This window comes from Benincasa hispida, chromosome 3, assembly GCF_009727055.1.
Source record: "Benincasa hispida cultivar B227 chromosome 3, ASM972705v1, whole genome shotgun sequence".
In the NCBI taxonomy this organism is placed as follows: domain Eukaryota; kingdom Viridiplantae; phylum Streptophyta; class Magnoliopsida; order Cucurbitales; family Cucurbitaceae; genus Benincasa; species Benincasa hispida.
The window spans coordinates 73,323,357-73,336,269 of record NC_052351.1 but is presented as its reverse complement, the minus strand read 5'-3'; the positions used below and the strand labels follow the sequence as shown (position 1 = coordinate 73,336,269).

Here is a 12,913-nt window from a genome sequence, read left to right as displayed (position 1 = left end):
TTCTAAATGATTCATTATCCACCTTGATCATGGGAAATACATGCTCAAAAAATTCAGCATCTCTATACTCACATATTGATTTATCATTCATGCACGTAAATCTATATACAACACTTTTATGGACATAACCAATAAAAACATAGTCAAAGGTTTTAGCTCCTATTGTAGGTTTCTTGAATGCAGGATATGCTACCTTAGTCAAGTACCCTTGCACCTTCAGGTAATTGAGGTTAGGTGCATAACCTCTCCATAGTTTGTATGACGTCTTATCCAACTTTTTGTGATGGATCCTGTTAAGAATGAAATAAGAAGAAAGCGTAGCCTCCCCCCACATATTGTCAGATAATTCATAACTTAAAAGCACAATATTCTTTAAGAGATTCATCACTTTATTCATCACCTTCTCTGATCTTAACCTTTTAATCTTTTTGTCTAATTGATTTTCTACTTTTGTTTTGTATTTCAAAAACATAATGCTAGCTTCATCCTTTGTTTTTAAAAAGATAACTTTAGGATATCTAGAAAAATAACCAAGAAAGGATAATTTTAGTATTTTCTACGATCTCTACTTGTAATGTTTTTGAAATTAGCCAAATCAGAATGAATCAGTTCAATTAATTGTGTGCTTCTAGCAATGACAGGTTTAAAAGGTTTGAAAATAATATGGAAGTACCTACCGCAACTTTAAAGGATGTTACGAACTATGTCATGGCAATCCACCAAAATATACAACAAACAAAAATAACAAACGTAAATAACAATAGAGATTGCTAATCCAGTTCAATTATTAACACCTACATCTGGGGTACAGTATACCCGTGGAAAGATAACTCCACTAATATAAATGATAAGCAATTACAACATACAACTCAAATACAGTGACCTTTGTAGAGCTTAACAAATCAACTGTTCACTTAGGCTCCTCTTAGATGTGAGACTTCATCCTTAAGATACTTAGCCTCCCCCTAAGCAATGTTATCAGTGAAGAATGTCTCAGGCTCTCCCTAAGACTGAGACTCCCTCTTGGCTACACTGAAGCTCCACTTGAGTCATGAGACTCATTCTCACTTGCGCTTTATCTTTCTCTTTCGAACAATGACCACTTCACTCGTTTAGCTTTGGCTCCCACTAAGCTTGAGAATCGCATCTCAATAGTATATTGATGAAGTACACAACTGGCTTGGAGTAAGTCTCCAACCTCACAGCTACACAATCTTCAACCTTTCAAAGATTGACAATAAACACACTTGTGATAAGCAAACTTCACAAGACAAACAACACTATAAAATCTTCTTTCGAACATCTAACCCTAAACCAAAAACTATGTGTCTTTATATACACACAACAGATACCAAAAAGACCAACCCTAATTTTAAAAAATACTTACGCACATAGAAGGAAAACGCCTGCAATAATACTGCAGATTGAATATTTCACATAAGGAAAGTATTTTGCAGAATCAACATTTCCATATAACAACCGCAACCCAACAAGATCAAATGTAGAAACATTCTTAATGATATCAGTCAGACTTAAACAAATACTACCAACACACAGTTTAACAAGCTCCCCCTTTGGCAATATTTTTTTTAACAATGACAAATATAGCAGCAGTCAGAAAATATAAGAGAAAAACAAGCAACACATTAACCAAACTCTCAAATACAAAGTAAAAACAAGTCTATCATCAAAGAAAACCATTAAACACCTTACTCCCCCTTTTGACATGTTTAAAAAATATATATAAGAAACCACCAAACAACAGAGCAACATCATTGATCATCAGCAGCAACATCAACATCCTGTGCGCTAGAGCTAGTCCCCTGATCAGGATCAACAAAAGACCCACGAAGAAAGATCAACAAATCATCAACTTCAGACTTTCATGCAGTAATTCTTTGAAGAAAAACCCCAAGCTCGCTGGATCATTTGCTAACACATTTATTGTCTTCTTACCACAAGAAGTTTGAAGAAACTTCCTAATAGGACCAATATTAGCAACAAAAATCTCTATGTGAATCAAGTCAGGCACATGTTTTCCTTGATATAATTGATAGCTGAAGGATATGGCAGAAGGCACAGGACAAAGAACATCTAAATAAGTTAAGATATCATGTTTTTGGGCTAAGAAAATCCCATAAATAAGACGTGGAAAGCATAAGGGGACCTTGGTGGCATGAGAACCAATATGTCTCTTGATCTGATTAACCACATAAGTACTATAGTTGAATTTAGCACCTGTTCCAATCCGATAAAGAAAACTGGCAAGGCTAGTAGAAGGACCAAATTTGTGAGTGGAAGAATACCAATTTCCATTGTCAACTTTGTGAAGCAACACATACTTTACACTCAAATAGCACAAGGCCATTGACCTTTTGAAGGCCAAGATCTTTTCACTCCTCCAGTCAACTCAAACACCAGATCAGACATAGAATGTCTCAGTTCAGTAACATTCTCAGGGACACAACGATCAAGATACTTGTTTATCAAAGCAGCAGTAAAAATGAAGTAATGACCTCTCACATGAACTTTACAGAACTCTGGACTATTAGCTTTCCCTAACTGATTGGGTAAATTTACATAAAATTCATCAATCAAGCGTGGATAGTAACCACACAGATTTAGAAAAGTTATCACCATGTCAACCTTCACCAACAGATCCATAATCTCAAGGAAATCTTGAGCTTGTTCAAACAAATCTCTTTCCATGAAAATTCTCCTGTTCACAATGAATTTCCACATCTTAGAATTGTCCCAAGTGTGAAACGAGATTCCATCTAAGGAAACAACCGAAATATAACTTGAAGTTTACTTTTTCTTGGTTTGCTCAGCTAGTTGCTTCTCTTGAGTTTTAGGAGGAATATCAGGAAGACTTTTAGACACAGGATGTTCATTTTACTCATTAACCCACTCAGAGTCAGAACTCTTTGTATCATCGCTTGGTTCAAAGGAGCTTGGACCAATCTCACTATTTTTTTTTTCTTTCTTTTTTGACGTAACTAGTTAATTGGGATGTTGTCATCTGATATGTCCTTAGCAAAATCTGACACGTCTTCACTTTCATTTTCTTCATTTGAATCATCTGGGGTTTTCTCCACAATCTCATTAATAGTCACATCAGCAAACTCAACAGGATGATTATTCTTCGTCTCATTTTCAATTTCAACACGCTCAAAGGGAAACACAGTCTCCCTAGGGCTAGACTCATTTTGAGTAATATCATCCTCATTTAAAACCCTAGATGTAACAACATTTGATAAAACATCAATTGAATGATTATTTCCTTCAGAATTTACAACATTAAGGTTCTTCTGATCTTGGTTACTAGGGTTAGAACGATTCCCTCCAGGGTTGAGAATACTATTAATAAAATCGGTACTTTCACCAGCATAACTCATAGACTTAGGCAAATTAGAAAGTCCAATTTCTTTCTTTGCACAAACTTTCCCAGGATTAACAGAGATATTAACAGATTTATCATGCAAATATTCAACATTTTAACAATTTCTGAAATAACATGTTCAAAAGCTGATGGATTCAAGGACTCATCTTTTTGCGAAGGAGATGCAATGACATCTTCTAAACCAACAAGGTCTTCCATTTTCACCATGTTTCTTCTTCCTTTTCTTCTTTGAAACCTAAGTAGTCCTCTTTGTTTTGGCAACAAGGGAGGGAACAACATTTTCATGCAAGGTTTCAACATCAATATTTTCATGAGAAGTCTCGGCATTCTCATGATCTTTATTGGAGATCGTTTCATTAGCCATGACAAGAAATTTTTCCTCGTGAATCTCCACAAACTTTTGTCAATTTGCTTTTTGTTTGTATCTCACCATTTTAGGTTCATCATCATCAGTTCCTCGACATGTCCTAACCATTTTATGAAGGAGGTATGTATCGGTGCAAGACCATAGGGGAAGTTGAAAAGATTGTGGGGGAAGGAAATTGAAAATTCAAAAAAGATTTTTCTGCCAAAACATAACTGACATGGGATAAAAATGATTAATTCACAATAATAAAATTTTACCTTACACCAACAACCTAGCCATAAATAAGCGCCACGTCACACAATCACATGGAATGGGCCTTGATTCCCTTAAGGCCCACAATCCTCATTTGATTAATTGCTATGCTTCAATTGTACACAAGCCCAAAGAGGCTATGAGGGCTTCAAATTGTTTCACGTTTAAAGCCTTTGTGAATATATCAACTATCTTGTTAGTGTGAACATGCTCTAGAACAATCTGCTTGCTTTCAACCAAAATCTCTAAGAAAATGATGTTGAATGTCAATGTGTTTTTTTTTTTTTTTTTTTTTGCTATGTTGGACTAGATGTTTTGATATATTGATTGCACTCAAGTTATAACAGCACAATGTCATAGAATTTTGCTAGACATTATATTCTTTCAACATTTGTTTCATCCACAAGAGTTGAGTATGGCTACTATCAGCTGCTATGTATTCAGCCTCTGCAATGGATAAGGAAACACATTTTTTGATTCCTATTAAACTGGGATACTAAGTTGTTCCCAAGGAATAAACAACCTCTAGAAGTGCTTTTGATCTTCTGAACTTCCGACCCAATCTACATCAAAATGTCCAACAAGAGAGCTATTAGTATCAAAAGTATACAAAATTTCATACTCACTAGTCCCATAGGTATATTTGATAATATGTTTAACACTTAGCAAATGACTGTTTCTGGTCTTGTTTTGGTATCTAGCACAAACTCCCACAACAAAGGCTATATCAGATCTTCTTGCTGTAAGATATAAGAAACTTCCAATCATACTCCTGTACAAGCACATCAACATCCATCCCATCAGCATCTTTGGATAGTTCGATGTTTGTAGGCGGGAGTTTTCTTGATGTTAGCATTCTCCAATCCAAATTTCTTCATAATAGCTTTGGGATATTTTCTATGAGAAATAAAGATTCCATCTTTCAACTGCTTAATTTGAAATCCCAATAAGTATGTTAGTTCACCAACCATACTCATTTTGAACTTAGTTTACATTTGTTTAATCAGGAGTTCTACCATTTCTTGTGACATTCTGTCACACCCCCTCCTAGATTATCCTCATAATCTGGAAAAAGATGTGATTGTAGCAGTTACTAGCGCTACTACCAGTACTTACTATCTTAGCCTTCTAGCTTAAATACCAACCTGTTAAACATTATTAATGTACGCATACAACATGCCTCCATAAGGTTCCACATAAGATTATATAATCACATGAAAATAGTCATGACATAACATCTACAGGCAAAATATTTACAGTTGGGCCCAAACATCACTAACGAATCCCTAGTCTCTCTTAAAACATGTGTACATAGACAGACCATCAACCTAAATTTTTCTTAACAAGTCAGGCCTTTCAGTGGCAAGCAGTAACAGAAGCAACCTTGAGGAATCTGACCGCTACCTGGAAAAGGAAAACATAGAAAATCTGTGAGCTAGTAGCCCAATGAGTGACTATAGAATCATATTACACCATGCATTACATCATTACGAACAAGTAAATATATCGATGAGCATGTCAAGAAACTTCCTCTAAACATAAACATTGATAACCATTCTTAAACTTCATTGAACATCATTATTCCTTAGTTGAGAACGAGCATACATCGCTCTAGCTCTCAACGTCTGTTACCGGCCAAGAGACCCATACTTCGGCCTCCCTTTGCTGGTATATGGCCTAGTAGACCCATACTTCGGCCTCTCATTCAAAACTACCTACGTGCACGTGAAGTTTTCTAAGCACCGTCAACACCTTAGGTACTATTACCCAGATACCTTCTCCATGTCCTTCAGTACCGGGTTATTTTCTAGCATCAAATTAAGCTTTATTGCATGTCATTTACACAAAGACTCATTCTATCATAGGCTTCCTCCAAAACGCATGCTTCAACATAGGAACTTAACTTTTGTAATGAATTCACAACATACCTTGGCATGTGTTAAAACATATACAAGTTGGAGAAGATACACTATGCTATTCATTAAACATTTGTTGCTTGAGGAAGTATAAATTCATCATCAACATCACTGTAACTTACATGGTCTTTTATGCATAAGTATTAAAAGCATTAAGTTCATTTTAGTCACTCACAGCTCGCCGGGGCTCTTAACGGATTATATACCTCTCCTAGCTCCTCTTGGCCTGAAAGGACATAATTCCCGATTAGATTCCTTAGAATTCTTAGCAAAATGCTTTAGATAGTTCGCTTACTAATGAAACTTTCTTCAAAAAAACCAGCAATACTAGCAAGATGATCATCATGAGCGAGATCACCCTCATGAGTGAGATCATCTTTATGAGCGAGATTTACCACTTTCTAGCGAGATTTGCCACTTTCCAGTGAGATTCAGCACAAAACTAGCGAGATTTTCATCCTTAGTGCTGTCTCTTATACACATCTAGATGTGTATAAGAGACAGAAAAAAAGCCTCAGATAGTTCGCTTACTAATGAAACTTTCATCAACAAAATCAGCATTACTAGCAAGATGATCATCATGAGCGAGATCACCCTCATGAGTGAGATCATCTTTATGAGCGAGATTTACCACTTCTAGCGAGATTTGTCACTTTCCATCGAGATTTTTGTTACTTCCCAGCGAGATTTGCCACTTTCCAGCGAGATTCAGTGCAAAACCAGCGAGATTTTCCTCCTTAGCGAGATCCACCTCTTCCTTATCTCGTTCTCGCTCTCGCTCACTATGGTGAGCCGCCTGCTTAATCTTCCCAAGCAGCTGCCTGTTTACGCACTGATTTCCTGTTTCAATTTCAAAAATTCATAACTCAAAATCCAGGACTCTTTTTAAGAAACTTCCTTCTACAAACTTGTTTATAATTGAGTTAACTTTCTTATCTTAAAATATCAGCCGAAAATTTCTTTTATTTTGGCCTGGAGCTTCCAATCTTCACCTCTGGCCTTGCTTAATCCGAGAATCTGCCTCTTCTGCAAATTCTTATTTTTCTTTCTTTTCCCTTTGAGATCTTTCTCCAGCAAAACAACCTCGAAAACTAGATTCCCCCAGCTTTCAAATGGCACTAATCTCACTTAATTTTCTCGATTCATGTGCCAAAACCAAGCGTCTGAAGTTCCTCTTCCTTTTATACTTCCTGCCGCCTCCCATGTTCAAAGGTCAAACCGCCACCTCATCCAGCACTTAGCGCCTACCCAGCTACTTCCTCTCTGATCCTTACTTACTTTCTTTCTTTCTTTCTTTTTTTTTTTTTTTTACTTCACTTGTAATTTACCTATAACTACACCATAAAATTTTACTTATCAAATAATTAATATAACATCCTCAACTAAACATACTTATATAGGAAATGTATTTCGGGGTTTACACATTCCACCAAACACTATATCATCTACATACACTTGAAAAATCACTAGCTTTCCCTTTTGTTTCATTACAAATAGGGTTTTATCCACTCCATCTCACATGTAACCATTGTTGACAAGAAATTCTATCAACCTCTCATACCAATTTGAGGAGCTTGTTTTAGGCCATGCAGGGCTTTCCTAAGTCTGAACACATAATCAGGGTGGACAGAATCAATAAATCCCTTAAGCCATTCCATGTACACCTCTTCATTCAAGTACCTATTCAACAAGGCACTCTTTACATCCATTTGATAAAGTTTGAATTTCAAGAGACAAGCAATTCCAAGTAGCAGTCTGATAGCTTCCAGTTGAGCAATAGAAGCGAAGATTTCACCAAAGTTAATACCTTCAATTTGAGAATAACGGCTACAAGATGAGCTTTGTTTCTAGTGACTATGCCATTAGCGTCAGTCTTGTTTTTGAAGACCCACTTAGTTCCAATCACATTTGTACATATAGGTCGAGGAACTAGCTCCAACACCTTATTCCTTTCAAACTGACCAAATTCTTCTTGCATTACATTCACAAATCATTCATCTTTTAAGGCCTCAACAACACTCTTAGGTTCCATAGAAGAGGTGAAGCATATGTTCCCAATCATTTGTAAACAGTTCACTTTTTCTTTCTTTTACTGGACACTCCAATCTCTAAATTTTCAATGATATTACTTGAAAGATGATTCTTCAAGATTCTGTTGAACGATCGCTTTACACACATTTGATCATCTTCACTTTGTAAGGAAGTAATAACTTGTAGAAATACAAGTTATTTATGCCACCTTATCTAGATATTGCAACCAAAAGTTAGTAATTATGCGCCAATTGTATGAAAATTAACCTAGTATGACAATAATTATAAATGCTGTCTCTTATACACATCTAGATGTGTATAAGAGACAGGTTTTAACAGTAAACGACGTTACAAAGAAAAGTGACTATTTCATGGTCTGGTGATAACTTGTAGAAATACAAGTTATTTATGCCACCTTATCTAGATATTGCGGCCAAAAGTTAGTAATTATGCGCCAATTGTATGAAAATTAACCTAGTATGACAATAATTATAAATGTTTGCAATTACACCTACTAACGCCAAAAAGATGGAGGACAAGCCAAACTTTACTCTGTTTTGCAGAAGACCAAGTCACCGCTTGCGCTCAAGGCTCATGAGAAACTAATCAACGCATCTCTGTCACATTGTGCCCATCGATCAACCATGAAGAGACGATTACCGAAGTAACGGTGCAATGCACAGTCGATCCAGAGTTATGCTTCGACCGCATGCGGTAATAAAAACAAACACCGCATGCGAACCCATGATCGAAAGATGTAGCTGAGTAATGCAAAGGCAGAGGATTGAGACACGTGTACAGCTAACCATTATGCAGATTTGATGGTCCGATTGCATAACAGAAGTAATAATATCCCTTTATCTTTGGAATTTTCATAACAAAAGTAGGAACCACAAGGCCAGAGTCAAAGGATCTACTCCTATAAATACCCCAACGATTTCAGAGAAAAATATTCTAATTGATATTGAGCTAAGTGCTGTAAGATTTTAGAGAGAAAAAGGCTGAGCTATGTGTTGAAAAGAAGAAATCCGGGAAGAGAAAGAGATAAGGCCGAGAGGTAAATCTTAGATCCGACCAACTGTATACCCAATCGAAGCTCTTTGCAGATACCCCTACTACTGGTGGAGCAAGCCTGAGAGGGAAGCTCTTCCTACCATCGAAACCATCCTATCCAGCAAGCAGATCTCCATCGAATCTGTGCCAAGACATTGGCACTAGATTGTATCTGTTCTATCTCTCTTTCATTGTATTCCATATTTTCTTTATCTCTTCATTCACACATCATGTATCAAACACTTAGTAGAAATATTGAATGTTTCGATAGATTTCGTTTACCATTCTCTGTCTGTTTCCGTTCACCCATTAGTCACTTTCTTCATGATGTTTTCTTAATTCCTTGATGAGCAGTATGAATCACCAAGAACTTAATATGTATTAAAGTTATAAAATACGTTTAGCTAAAGCATGCTAGATTACATCTTCACCTATGAGAGTAGAAGCGAAGATGTCATTTTGATCTATCGAGAGAAGGTCAGAAGAGTGGGCTAACTAAAGCGAGTAGTACTTCTAGACATGGAAGCAACCTTGCGTTCATTACGTTAAACTTTGTTTCACCAAAGACATGTGGGAAACGCGGCCGATCACTGAGAGATGTACGTCAAGAGAAGAACGGAACAGTATTTATACCTTCAATTCAATTAATAACTTGCGTTGTTTGTAATACTTATCTTTCTCTTTCTAATCTGTTCACAAGACTTGTCGTTGAATCCCACGTCTTTGCACAATCTTCACAGCCAGCGTTAATCCTAGTATCTTGCACATAAAGCCTGTATCTTGTAACATCTAGTTTAGGTTTATTGTATTTCCATGTTTTATCGCATTCTATTTCTTTCCTTTATTTTACTGTAATTTACATACTGTACACACTTTTATAAAGAATTGAAAAACCCGGTCGCATATACCATGAACATACCGCAATAACCGGCACTACTTCCCCGTGTTCGACCTGGATCACACCGAGAAACTTGCGATGGAATTACACTTGGTTCCATCGTAAGGAAACTTGTGACAACGCAGGGCATACTACTTGAGCATCTCTAATTAACGCATAAATAGTAGTAGTATCGCATCATCATGATCATTGAATATCATACATAAAAATCACATTACAAGTCTATGGCGTTGTTGCCGGGGACTGGTCGACGGTTAATGTTGAATATTTTCATGTTATGTGCAGGGCAGATCTCTTTGTACTGACTGTTCAACACGGAGAGCAGTCTGACGACTTAGGAGTACTGGGGGTGGTCTGATAACTCTAAATGTACCCAGAGATCAAGTATATTTTTAGTGCAGAGTTCATCAGGGTTGAATTAACTGGTAAAGAAGTATGGCTGAAGAGAATATGGCTCCTACTGGAAACCTGAGGGGAGATTTGCCAGTGAAAGATCCTATTTTTCTTGCAGCTAATCAGAACATCCCTATGAGGGAGTATGCAGCACCAGATCTTTACAATTTTTCACCAGGAATTTCAAAACCAGTAGCTGAGGGGAATGCAAGCTTTGAGATAAAACTGATCATGCTACAAATGATTCAGAATGTGGGACAATTCGAAGAATTACAGGGAGAAGACCCAAACACACATTTAACAAACTTTGCAGACATATGTAGTGCATTCTCTCCGCCTGGTATAACTCAAGAAAATCTTAAACTGTATCTATTCCCGTACACATTGCGGGATGAAGCAAAGAGATGGGCTCAAGCATTAGAGCCGGGCAAAATTCATGAATGGGGATAGTTGGTTGATAGGTTCATGAATAGATTCTTCCCTCCATCTGTCAATGTAAGGAGGCGAAGAGAGGTGTTGAACTTTGAGCAAAAGAGTTATGAAACCCTAAGCACCGCTTGGATGCAATTCCGGCAGTTAGTAAAGAATTGTCCACATATTGGGATTCCTGATAGTATCTTGATGGAAACCTTTTACAATGGCCTAGACCCATCAACACGAGCAGTTGCCGACTCCTCTACAGAGGGAGGATTAATGAATAAGTCATATACGGAAGCAAAGGGCATCTTGGATCGTATATCGCGACATTCTGACGAATGGATTGATAATGGGCTTGAGGTAAGATGTCTGGAACCAGAAAGAGTAAAGAGGGCCAATGTGCCAACAGACACAATGAGCGCATTGATCGAGCAAATGACCACGATGACATCGCTCCTTCAGACGGTGGCTAATTAGCAGAAAACTCTCTCCCAAGGAGCAGTGCAAGTTAACGCGGTGACTCATATGACCACTATGGATTGCACTCAATGGGGAGAACTACATCCAGCAGACGTTTGCCCATGGGATCAACAACCTGTATATGCTATTCATGATGAATCATGGAGCAACGACTACAACCATGATTGGGGGAATCACCATATTTCGGTTTGGATGAGAATCTCTGTCACGAAGGCCATATTTTCTATCAATTTAGTTATCAAGAGGATCGAGGCAACCCTCCGGTCTTCACTACCCCAGACTGTAGTCCAAGTGATTTTCAGGGTACACAGCCATGCGACCAACTGTTTGCATATAATACCTCTTGTAGTACCTTGTCTCTGGAAACGTCACTAAAGCATTACATTGAAAAGAACGAGTCAATGAGAAAGTCGCAAGCTGACTCTTTCAAAGAATTAGAAGACCAAATAGATCAGCTTGCAAGAGAATTAAAGAAGAAAATTCCTGGTACATCACAAGAAAGTTCAGGAATATTGGGGCCAAAAGGTAAAGAATAATGTCATGCCGTGACATTGCAGAGCGGCAAAACAATAGCTCCCATTGTGCCGAAGGTACCAGATGCGGCATCAGTACCAGCTGAGCTGATGACCAAGTACAAAATAATGAAAGCAACCCTAATTCAGAAGCAAGATTATTTACAAAAGATGAAGCTTCTCAAGACTTAAATTCTCAATCATTGCAACCTCCAACCAACAGTGCACAGCAAGCACATGACCTCACTAAGAAAAAAAGTGAGCAGGAACATGCCGAGATCCTCCACCTGTCCCGTCTAGGCTGAAAAAGAAGGACGATAGTAAACAAGTTCAGAGGTTCCTGGACGTTCTTCGACAGCTGCATATTAATATTCCCTTAATAGAAGCATTAGAGCAGATGCCGAGCTATGTGAAATTCCTCAAGGACATTCTAGCCAACAAGAGAAAGATCGGAGAAAATGAAACAGTTGCACTAACATATGAGTGTAGCGCTTTGTTTCAAAATAATCTCCTTACTAAAATGAAGGATCCTGGGACTTTTACATTGCCTTGCACCATAGGAGGGAAGATGGTCGGGAACGCATTGTGTGATTTGGGGGCGAGCATAAATTTGATGCCCTTGTCAATCTTTAAGAAGCTAGACATCAGTGAAGCCAGACCAACCACGAATACATTACAGTTACTCGATAGATCAATAAAGCATCTAGAGGGCAAGATAGAAGATGTTCTCGTGCAGGTAGACAAGTTTATCTTCCCCGCAGATTTCGTTATATTGGATTATGAGGCAGATAGAGAAATCCTTATCATCCTGAGATGCCCATTTCTCGCCACAGGGCGAGCATTGATTGATGTATAGAAGGGAGAATTGACCATCCGGGTTGATGATCAAGAGGTAAAGTTCAACGTACTCAATGTGTTGAAATATCCAGAAGATATAGAAAACTGTCAATACATCGAGGAACTGCAGGGAGAACAGCTGCACGAAACCCTGAAAGAAATAGAGGAGGAAGATTTTGAAGACGGCGCATTAGTGGAGGAAGATTGCGCCACAATTCATGTTGAATCTAATTTCGAATCACTCAAGTTTTTTGAACGGACTTTGCAGCGTATTAAGCCATCTTTAGAAGAGCCTTCTGTGTTAGAGTTAAAGTCGTTGCCAGTGCACTTAAAGTATGCTTACTTAGGAAGTAA

At 37.7% G+C, this 12,913-nt stretch overlaps 2 protein-coding genes across 2 annotated transcripts; both read right to left on the bottom strand.

Moving 5' to 3' along the window:
* Positions 1–1,772: 1,772 nt before the first annotated feature.
* On the bottom strand, positions 1,773–3,398 carry LOC120073709. The gene is made up of 5 exons (XM_039026510.1): positions 3,001–3,398; positions 2,813–2,872; positions 2,373–2,719; positions 1,957–2,238; positions 1,773–1,873 (listed from the first exon to the last, which is right to left on the bottom strand). The coding sequence occupies exons 1-5, from the start codon at positions 3,396–3,398 to the stop codon at positions 1,773–1,775; spliced, it is 1,188 nt and encodes a 395-aa protein (XP_038882438.1).
* Positions 3,399–4,547: 1,149 nt separating this feature from the next.
* Positions 4,548–7,916, bottom strand: LOC120073708. The gene is made up of 4 exons (XM_039026509.1): positions 7,746–7,916; positions 7,500–7,635; positions 6,631–6,778; positions 4,548–4,794 (listed from the first exon to the last, which is right to left on the bottom strand). The coding sequence occupies exons 1-4, from the start codon at positions 7,914–7,916 to the stop codon at positions 4,548–4,550; spliced, it is 702 nt and encodes a 233-aa protein (XP_038882437.1).
* Between the last annotated feature and the right edge of the window lie 4,997 nt (positions 7,917–12,913).

Excerpts from the sequence above, each read along its gene's own strand:
- LOC120073709 (XM_039026510.1), bottom strand. The coding sequence starts at position 3,398 with ATGAGTTATGCTGGTGAAAGTACCGATTTTATTAATAGTATTCTCAAC. Across the intron at positions 2,873-3,000 it reads GACAACATCCCAATTAACTA|TCTTCCTGATATTCCTCCTA; the intron begins GTTACGTCAAAA and ends TGTGTCTAAAAG. Across the intron at positions 2,720-2,812 it reads GCTGAGCAAACCAAGAAAAA|GAGAATTTTCATGGAAAGAG; the intron begins GTAAACTTCAAG and ends CATTGTGAACAG.
- LOC120073708 (XM_039026509.1), bottom strand. The coding sequence starts at position 7,916 with ATGCAAGAAGAATTTGGTCAGTTTGAAAGGAATAAGGTGTTGGAGCTA. Across the intron at positions 6,779-7,499 it reads AAAACAAGCTCCTCAAATTG|GAAATCAGTGCGTAAACAGG; the intron begins GTATGAGAGGTT and ends AAATTGAAACAG. Across the intron at positions 4,795-6,630 it reads CTGAATCTCGCTGGAAAGTG|GAGTATGATTGGAAGTTTCT; the intron begins GCAAATCTCGCT and ends GTGCTTGTACAG.